General features: G+C 36.0%; 1 protein-coding gene across 2 annotated transcripts in view; it reads right to left on the bottom strand.

The window, feature by feature from the left end:
* Positions 1 to 824: 824 nt before the first annotated feature.
* The window catches only part of HERPUD2 (HERPUD family member 2), a 57003-nt gene continuing 47065 nt past the window's right edge, over positions 825 to 10762 (bottom strand). Inside the window, exons 6-9 of one of the 2 annotated variants that reach the window (XM_025380365.1) lie at positions 6529 to 6651; positions 3304 to 3627; positions 2481 to 2598; positions 825 to 2019 (exon numbers count right to left, since the gene is read on the bottom strand). In XM_025380365.1, coding sequence (XP_025236150.1) covers positions 1858 to 2019; positions 2481 to 2598; positions 3304 to 3627; positions 6529 to 6651 — 727 coding nt within the window. In that variant the 3' untranslated portion in view covers positions 825 to 1857. The remainder of the gene's footprint in view (positions 2020 to 2480; positions 2599 to 3303; positions 3628 to 6528; positions 6652 to 10762) is intronic. The other variant, XM_025380364.1, reaches the window with a different exon arrangement.

Below are 10762 nucleotides of genomic sequence, written 5' to 3'. Positions count from 1 at the left end.
ATTCCCCTACAGTTTCACCAACACTGAATATCATCTTATGAATCTGGTAGTTTTAACTACTAGATACTTTTTTTCATCTTTATTACCCATTTCCTATTGGAGTGCTTTTTTTTCTTCTTTTACTGGATACAAATTTTTTTTTACTGGACTGAATTTAAGACTTCATTTATTACCTTTTCTATTTTTTTCGCTCTAATTATTTGCCTTTAAATTACTTATGTCAAAACATTATATTCTTAGCAGTCTTTAAAGACTCTGCCATAAAAGTGTCCTCTGACTCCAATGTTATATATTCACCTATATATTCTTAGTATTCTCATGATTTGGTTGTTCATATTCAATCATGATGTCTTGACATTTATAAATAGAAATCTAACTTTACTTTTCAAATGGTTAACTAACTAGTCATCCCTGATAATTCACTTTTATCATTATAAGTAAACAAATCAGAAAATAATTTATTGATGCTTTCTTAATCTTCTCTGTTATCTAATCATATACATAATTTTTTTTCCTGGGCCAGTACCACACTCATAATTTTATAATGCATTTCATGTGAGATAAAGTTCTCCTGCCTGTATTTCTTTTATTTAGCTATCCCGTAAGAAACTTACTGCCTTCTCATGATACATTAACTTGGCTTTCACAGGGATTTTTAAACAAACTAATGAGGTTTCAGACAATCTAACTAGGAGATATCCATCTAGGATGGAAAGAGGTGTAAATGACTTTTAAGACTTCAGCAACCCTTCCAAACAACTACTAAAATTTATATAATTTTTGCATGTAATGGGTGAAGAGTTTGAACAAATACCCCTTAGAACTGTTTACCATAATTGACTTTTTATTTAAAAAATTACACTGAGCAATTTCCAGCATATCTTTTTTTTATAAAAGTACTGCCTATATCAAACATTTTATATCACGTTAATTCCATTGAAGAGCTGCCTTTTTCTGTTAAGGTACTGATTCCAATTGATGGGATACATGCCCTTAAAATAGAAAGTTTCCATTATTTATTCAAACGTCAAAATTAAGATTATTGAGAAGTTTATTGCTTTATGGCTGGGCAAGATGCTACTAGCACATTTTAGGTAAATAATATTCTTTATTAAAAACTATGAGGTCATTCTGTTTAAAACTTTCAAGATAATTCACAGAAAATAGATATATTTATTCAAATTAAACATTAAAGGGCCAGGCTACTAGCTATAGACATTTACATGTGAAGCAGCTCTTTTTTTTTTTTTTTTTTTTTTGAGACTGAGTCTCACTCTGTCACCCAGGCTGGAGTGCAGTGACCCAATCTCAGCTCACTGCAACCTCCGCCTCCTGAGTTCAAGCAATCCTCCTGCCTCAGCCTCCCGAGTAGCTGGGATTACAGGCACGTGCCACAACACCCGGCTAATTTTTTTGTATTTTTAGTAGAGACGGGGTTTCGCCATGTTTGCCAGGCTGGTCTCGAACTCCTGACCTCAAGTAATCCACCCGCCTCGGCCTCCCAAAGTGCTGGGATTACAGACGTGAGCCATGGCGCCCGGCCAATGAAGCAGCTCTTTAAAGAAATAAGACATGAAAATAGGTCTGTCCTGGTATACTACACATAATTGAAATGAATAACACCTGGAAGACCAATATTGTTACGCTATGTTCTGTTAGGATCTTAAAAAAAAAAATTCAGACATTTAGTAGTCCATTTGTGCTTAAAATATTCATATGCATGAGAAGCCTAAAGAAAAAAAAACACCTCTGTACATGATGATCAAAAGAAAGTTATAAATTTTTTTGAAATTGCACTGTTATTTAAACCACTTTCCTAAAGTCAGACCCTCCTTGTAGCTGGCACAGTTTTTCAGGTCAATTGGCAACCTGGGGAGGCCCCTCTGGTATTAGTGAAGTAAAGAAGGTGGTGATGAAAGACCAAGCTGAAGCCATTAATCCAGGCCTTTGAACTGCACTGGCATCTTCACCTGCATCTTCTCCACTCTCATCTTCAAGCCCATCATCCATAAGACGCTCCTTTCAAGCAAAACAAGAAACATACTCCTGAGTGATGTGAACGAGCATTAGCTCATAATAGAAGACAGTTAAATTCTTTGTAGAACAAAGGAATATGAAGTGGTACATATGTGGTCATTAGAAATCTTTAAGGCCAAAATTGGTAAATTCCTCAGTGTTCTAGTTTAAAGGGGACAACTGCCAATGCAATACAATAAATTCTTACCATGTGTATAATTTTATTTATTGACTATTTTCAAGAAAAAAAAAGTTACTTCTTCCCATTTAGTTACAATATATGACTGATTTGGTATTATATTCTAAGCTCTCCCAAATGAAACCATCACAATTTATGTTAGCTTTCTTTCACATACCATTTCACAAATACTTATGGAACATCCAATCTTCTTTCATCACACTGGTCCCATACAGTGCTGGGAAAATCTCAATAACTTAAGTATACAAAAGCTTCAATCACATACCATTTCTTCAAGTTCCAAGTTGTTTGCATTTTGCCCATCATTGTTAACTTCAGCATTATTGTTGGGAGCCTGTTGATGACCTCCTTCTTGCCTAAAAGGAAACCATCCAGCTTGGTGTCTGTTCAGTAAAATAAAGAGAAAATAAAATAAGTCACAGTTGTTTTTATTTGTAACACTATAAAATGTTATTAGTGTCCTATAAGAGAAAAATGATTAGAACTACAATAAATAAAAAGACCAAATCTCCCACTTCAGGACAGGGAACCACCCTTCTCAAAGCAATGACAGCAAAACAAAACCAACTCAAATCTCTAAGTCTATCATGGACTTCACTGGCTCTATGTTAGTTAATAAAACATATGAGGAATCATAAATCTCTTTTGGTATTTTTCAAAATGAAATACAACTTAGATATCTGTTTGCCCCTTGGAGAGAAGGGAGCAGGGGAAAAACAGTCTACTTATGAAAAAAATCTGGCTTATACCTACAGGACTTACTATTGGTAAGTCTAATGAAAGAGGACAACCTTATGCAGGAGTGCATCATACACTTCTTAAGTTCTGAATAACGGATAGAGTATATCTCACTGAATGAACAATTTTTATAAAATACAGTAAACAAAAAATCTGCTTCTAAATAATTCTGATAAACATTCTCACTCAACAAAACCTGCCCTTGCTTTTGGCATCAAAAACATGCCAGATATCTAAAGTCCAGCATTCAAATTCCTTCACTCAACATTCACAACAGACTACCCTACACCAGATTCTGTGCTGAATAGTTTCAGACATTAAACCACAAAAAGTTAATGAACATCACTCACAAATAAACCAGCAGCATGGCTCCCATTACCATGATAAACCGACTAAAAGAAGAATAGAAGTATACAATGCTAAGGAGAATCGCAGCTCGTGAGAACGTGTACATCCAGTCTAGCCAGTCTCGATTGAAGTCTTCTTCATTTAGTACTGGACCTCCCTGTGCATTCATTTGAACATTCTCATTCATGGGTCGATTTTCTTGGGCCACTAGGTTTGGAGCTGGTGGGGGTTCTTCTCCAGGAACATGTGCCAAATTTAGAGGCTGTGAAGTAGTAGGCTGGGTTGGGTTGACATTTGATGTGGCCTGAGCTGAAACTGCAGCTTGACTGAAATAGTCACCAAAATAAATATTAAAAAGAAAAAAAAAAACTTTACCATACCATATTTTTTTAAACTTCTTGGGGAGCTATATGTATTTTTCATAAACCTAATATGGAATATCCCAACTCCTGTACCACATTTCTTAGGTAAGCACAAATTCCAATGGAAAAGTGGAGCCAAGGTTGATGGTAGATGTCACACAGGAAAGGATGTTCTCTTAGCCTGGTAGTGTAAGATGACAGGGGAAAGGCAAAAGATGTGAGAGCAGCCATGTTAACCACTACTCTCTCTTTCAATCAATTACCTTATAAGCTAATGAGATGTCCAAACCTTTTCATGAATGCCCCCTTTTGTTATTCTACATGGGATGAATACTCCCAAGCTCACCACCTACCTCTCCCTCAGACCCATGTTTTGAAAGGCTTGTCTAAAAATACATGCTATTATTACATTGTGTGTCTACTGCCAGTGATAAATGATTTGTACTAGTATCCTAAAATCCTAAATACATCTCAGGTAACAACCCTTTCACCCCAATACTGATTTGGAAGAACTCCAACTGGGGACCACTGGTCCTTGTCAAGTTAGAAAGAATTGTGATTCTGAGGTTTGCTTATAATTTGATTGCTTAAAATTTCCCAGTAAAGAATAAATTTCCCAGAAAAGTGATAATATATCTTGGATTTGCTTTAAATTATCCAACAGAAGGAAGAAAGTTGTAAAATAAGACTAACATGAATTGATAAATGTCAAAGCTGGGTGATAGGTACACACAGATTCCTTTTACTACTCTACCTTGTTATGTTTTTAAATTTTTCTACAATAAGAAGTTAACAATCAAGGGAGCACAGGAAAGTTAAATAAATGGTTCCCAGGCTACAAAATCCTATTTAAGCCAGTATGCTAATATCTTGTATCTGTATAGGGCTTTTTAGTTTAGAAAACACTTCCTACTTCATGAATATTCTGATACACAGGTGAGTTACTTTATTTTCAAGGGGAGAAACTAAGGCTCTGAAGTTAAATGATGCGCATAAGAGTATATGATTTAGCAGCAAGCATAATAAGCTCCTCTTATCTCACATAGTTCTCGTAAGGTTCACAAACGAGACAAGGTGGGGTACAGCATCCAGCAAAGTACTGAGCACAAAGCAGTCACTCAAATGATAACCATTACCATGGCAACATGTAAGGTACGAATATCCTGCCTGGAGCCAAGGGCTTATGAAAGAGAGCCTTAGGATACAAGGTTCATAAAGCAGCTTAGCTTTATGGGGAAAAGTCTGAGGATGTAGACTTCACAGTGGGCAAGAGAATCAGAGGATATCTGGGTGGCTGCGGGAATGACTGACTTAATTATGTGTTAAGAAATGTAACCTGGCAAACCGGGCATGGTGGCTCAGGCCTGTAATCCTGGCACTTTGGGTGGTCGAGGCGGGCGGATGGATCACTTGAGGCCAGGAGTTCAAGATCAGCCTGGCCAGTGTGGCAAACCCCCGTCTCTACTAAAAATACAAAAGTTACCCAGGTGTGGTGGCATACATCTGTAATCTCAGCTCCTGGGAGGCTGAGGCATGAGAATCGCTTGAACCCGGGAGGCAGAGGTTGCAGTGAGCCAAGATTATGCTACTGCACTCCAGCCTAGGCAACAGAGTGAGACTCTGTCAAAAAAAAAAAGGGGGGGGGGGGGGGGGGGGGGGGAGGGAGGGAGGGAGGGAGGGAGGAAGGAAGGAAGGAAGGAAGGAAGGAAGGAAGGAAGGAAGGAAGGAAAAAAAAAAAAAAAGTAACCCAGCAGTAGTATAAGGAAATATAGTGAAAAGACTAAAAGGAGAAAGCTATTGAAGTCAAGTGGACTTAGAATGAGAAAAGACCTGGTGAAACATTGGAGGTAGCATATGGGGAAGGACAAAAGCTCTATTAACTCATCTTCATAAAATACTGCTTTCAGGAGTAACAGAAGCCCAGAATCAAAGCTGTTTACGGTTAAGAGCTTGGGTAATAAGAAGAGAGCTAGTATCACTGACAAAGAAGTGAGAAAGGAGAAGGCACTTAAGGAACAGAGGAATCGAATTTTAGATGCACTGAATTTGAGGTAAAGGCTCATTCCCCTATGGAAATCTTCCAACAATAAAGCAGAGACACAGGATGAAGCACAGGAGATGAAGAACCAGGATTCATTCACAGAGAGCTAACAACTAAGGCCATACAAAAAAGAAATCCAAGAGAACTACCCCACAACTAAATCCCATCCTCTCTACCGACTATGAGTGCTGAGAAGCACGTAGTAACAAACACATGATGAACTGACAAAGATATGTTAATAAAATGAGCTATTAAAGGACACAGAAAGGTAAAAAGATACAGAAGACAAAAGAATCACAGAAACAAGGAGAGGAGAACGGTAAAGAGAAGCTAATCAATGTTAAATGAATGCAGAATGAGTTGAGGAGAATGAAGGCTGAGAAACTGTCCTCAATGCTAGGACTGTTCCATGCTGACCAGAATCAAAACGGACTAAATACTGAGAGTCCAGTAAGCATATTAGCCACATTTGAGCCCTACATAAGCTATGGCCTCCCTGACATGATTCTATCCCTTTTTTTATTTGACTAACTCTTCATGTACATTTGCTGCCTTCCAGTGAAACATTCCTAAGTTTTCTCCTCTTGAATTTATAAAATGTTGTATTAAAGAATCTGAATACTGCTAAATGTAATTAGGGAAGATAGGGAGGAGCCAAGGGCAGGGTTAGCTCATGTGAACTGGAGGTGAACCCTTTTTCCTTTAGTCAAAACAACATTAAATACATAAAAAAATGAAATCCCAAATCAACTTACTTAGGATAAAAAGAAAATAAAGCAAGTAACACAGTGAGTAACTTAAAAAATGAACTCAGATTAACTTACTACTGCATATAATACTGATGAGCATACATCTGTTGCCACCACAGCATCTGCAGTGGGCTAAACGCGGGATACACTGGGAATCCAGGTGGAGCAACTTGCCCAGGAAATTGGTTGTCTACATTTCTGCAAGAAATAAATAATGAGCTCTTTTAATGCTCTAGCAGTTAAAAGTATTATTCTAAATTTTCATTTCTGAACCCCAAGTCAACCATTGACAGAATATATTTAAATCTCACTGAAAAGAAAAATACTTATTTTCAACTATTCTTCAAATAAAATATGTCTTACATAGGTTGAACCAGGGCCCAACTATAGAGAATAACTAACATTTTAGCCCAGTTTTAAAGGGAAAACAAAGAGAAACACCACAAAATATAGAGCCAATCTGAACATTTATTATCTTTTCACTTCATCACATGAAGCCAAAAATACCTTCATTTTAAGTACATTTTCCTTAAGAAACAAAGCCCTAAGATAAATTTCATGACAAAATATTTTGGGGAATGGTGAAATAGACAAATGATATTTTATATTAGTAATAAAATGTTATTAAAATACAGCAGTTATGAGCTGTAAAATAAAAAATGAACATTACAAAAACCTGTAAAATATTCTGTAAAGAGACAAGATTAGCAGAACATGTTTACATATACATTCTTAAAGTAGGCTAAAATTTTCTTTTTTCTGTTTTTTTTTTTTTTTTTTTTTGAGACAGAATCTCGCTCTTTCACCCAGGCTGGAGTGTAGTGGCGTGATCTTAGCTCACTGAAATCTCTGCCTCCTGGATTCAAGCAATTCTGCCTCAGTCTCCCAAGTAGCTGGGACTACAGGCATGTGCCACCACGCCCGGCTAATTTTTTTTGTATTTTTAGTAGAGACAGGGTTTCACTGTGTTGGCCAGGCTGGTCTCGAACTCCTGACCTCAGGTGATCCTCCCGCCTTGGCCTCCCAGAGTGGTAGGATTACAGACATGAGCCACTGCACCTGGCCAAATTCTATTAATTCAGTAAAACTTGTAGAAGGTCACATTTAACTTCTCTACAGTTTCCTCACTTCTAAAATGGATCTAATATTAGACTCTTCCTCACAGGATTCTCACCCTGTATTCATGAAATGTTAGCTAGCTTTATTTTTATTCTTTCCCATTCCAACACCGAACACGATGCCAAAGTGTATAATGTGAGGTTTGTAGAAAATCACATATATCAGAACAACTACAGAGATAAACAGGTAAGTAAATGCAGAATTCTTTATGAATTTGCTAAGTCTTCTTCACATTACTTGATTTTTATCTTTAGCTAATACTAGTTTGGTCTATCTGGAGTGAGACAAGAATAATTAAATTCATTAGCTGTAATTTTATATTCTAAAGACTGTTTACACATACAATTGGTAATAATTGATTATAGAAACCTAACTTTAGAAGAGCTTGGGAAGCTAAGCCTGAATAGGCTATACTTAAGGAAACCTGGTGCTAGGTAAGGCATCACCTTCCCCACATATTACCTGAACTTTCCTTATTCTTGATGGAGCTGTGGCAGCCACAGAGGGTCCCATCCTCAAAAGACCCTTCAATCTCCTAATATTATATATATATTATATATACCTTCATATAGGGTCCTGTATAAGGGGGAAAAAACTTCAGCTCTCTTGGACACAGGACAACAGACGACACAGCACCTCCCCACCTAAAAAAAAGCAAACCTCAACCCAGCTATTCCTTTAAAAAGATGTCAGTTAGTGATCAACTCTGGAGAGAAAGCCATACCACTGAGGCAGAGAAGTATTATAAAAACATTCGTTTTATACAATTCAGCATTTACACCAGGGAGCTGATGCATCTCTGCGCAAATCTATAAAACTACCCAAATCAAGTATTACAGCAATATGCTGTATCTAGGTGTATATTTTAAATTTTATTAGTATTCCCCATTATGAAAAAAATCCATCCCCTTGAAAGTAAATCTCCACCAATCACTATCATTAATAAGAATGTCAAACAAGTCTGTTACTTCAACTGTAAAATGGGAAGGCCGGACTTTGTCACTGTTTTTAAAGCTCAAGGAAGAAAAAGAAGACACTAACAATTACTTTTTTAAAAAGTCATAGTTTCCCACCTCACCCTCCTGCATGCTGCCCAAAACATATGGAGAATATAAGGTGATTACTGAAAATACGTTGCCAAAATAAACAACCTGCCCAAAGTATTCTTCCCTTTTCCCCTAATAAGTTAGAAAACCACTGGACAATATAATTGCCAAATACATCCTAGACCCAAGATGACACATTATAATTTTCAGTTGTGTTCATTACCCTCAGACAAGATGGTATGCTCCAGAAACAAGGAATAAAAGATCTGATGCTAAATTATAAAGTTATTAATAAAATATATAGGAATAGATACAATGAAACACATTACTTAAGAATTTAATAAAGTTATTAATAAAATATATAGGAATAGATACAATGAAACACATTACTTAAGAATTTAATATATTTTAGAGGATGCATCATTAAACAACAAGTTAAAGAGAATTGTTATTTAGTGCTAGGAAAAAAGATTACCAAATTTGTGGGAGAAGGGAGTTTAAAAAGCTTCATCTCATTCTATATATTCAAATAAGAGAGATGAAATAAAGTATTAAGAGTATAACCACAGATAGCCTAGAAGAAACTAGAATTATTTACCAACCCTTTGGAGGAAGGATTTTCCTAACTTAAGTAATAGAAGAAAGCAGAAAAAAAAAAAATCAACCTATTTGACAACAAAATTTAGAGAGAAATGGCTAAGAAATGTAGTTTTACATTTCTTAGAGAAAAAAAAAAATGAACCTATTTGACAACAAAATTTAGAGAGAAATGGCTAAGAAATGGCCAATAAATTGTAGTTAATATCTTTTCTATATAAAGAACTGATAGAAACAGAATAATCATTAGGATATCAAATACTAATTAAAGCAAAGATAGCATTTTTAAGTTTATTTGCCAAGGTAGAAAAGATTAAATAAAAATATCCATTATTGGCAAGAGGTACAAGTAAAACCTAACTCTTTGATTGCTAGTGGCAGTATAAATTGGAATAAGCCTTTAAAACACAATTACAAAATTAAAGACCTTTAAAAATCTTTTGCTCTATGGAAAAAAAAAATTCTAGCTCATGGATAAGAAGAATCAATATCATTAAAACGGCCATACTATCCAGAGTAATTTGTAGATTCAATGCAATCCCAATGAAACTACCATTGACATTTTTCACAGAACTAGAAAAAACTATTTTAAAATCCATGTGGAACCAAAAAAGAGCCTGAAGAGCCAAGGCAATCCCAGACAAAAGGAACAAAGATGGAGGCATGATGTTACCCGACTTCCAACTACTGCACGGCTACCAAACCAGCACTGTAACTGGTACAAAAACAGACACACAGACCAATGGAACAAAATAGAGAGCCCAGAAATAAGGCTGCACACCTACAACTGTTTGATCTTTTATAAAGCTGACAAAAACAAGCAATGGGAAAACTATTCAATAAATGGTGCTATGATAACTGGCTAGCCATATACGGAAGACTGAAACTGGACCCACCTTCCTTACATCATAGACAAAAATCAACTCAAGGTGGTTTAAAGACTTACATGTAAAACTGAAAACTATAAAAATCCTGTAAGACAACCTAGGCAATGGGCAAAGATTTCATGACAAAGATGCCAAAAGCAATTGCAACAAAAGCAAAAACTGACAAGTGGGACCTAATTAAACTTAAGAGCTTCTGCATTTAAACAAACACCCTACAGAATGGAAGAAAATATTTGCAAACTATACATCATACAAAGGTCTAATATCTAGCATCTATAAAGAACTTAAACAATTTTAAAAGACAAGAAAAACATTTAAAAAGTGAACAAAGGACACAAACACACACTTTTCAAAAGAAGATATACATGTGGCCAACAAGTAAATGGAAAAAAGCTCAACAACACTGATCATTACAGAAATGCAAATCAAAACCATAATGAGATACCATATCACACCAGTCAGAATGACTACAATAAAAAAGTTAAAAAATAACAGATGCTGGCAAGGTTGCAGAGAAAAGGGAACACTTCTACACTGTTGGCGGGAGTGTAAATTAGTTCAACCATTGTGGAAAGCAGAGTGGTGATTCCTCAAAGAGCTAAAAACAGAACTACCATATGACCCAGCAATTCCATTACTGGGTATACACTCAAAGACATA

This window comes from Theropithecus gelada, chromosome 3 (genome assembly GCF_003255815.1).
Source record: "Theropithecus gelada isolate Dixy chromosome 3, Tgel_1.0, whole genome shotgun sequence".
Taxonomy (NCBI): Eukaryota; Metazoa; Chordata; class Mammalia; order Primates; family Cercopithecidae; genus Theropithecus; species Theropithecus gelada.
The sequence above is the reverse complement of the archived record's forward strand: the minus strand, read 5'-3'. Positions and strand labels throughout refer to the sequence as shown.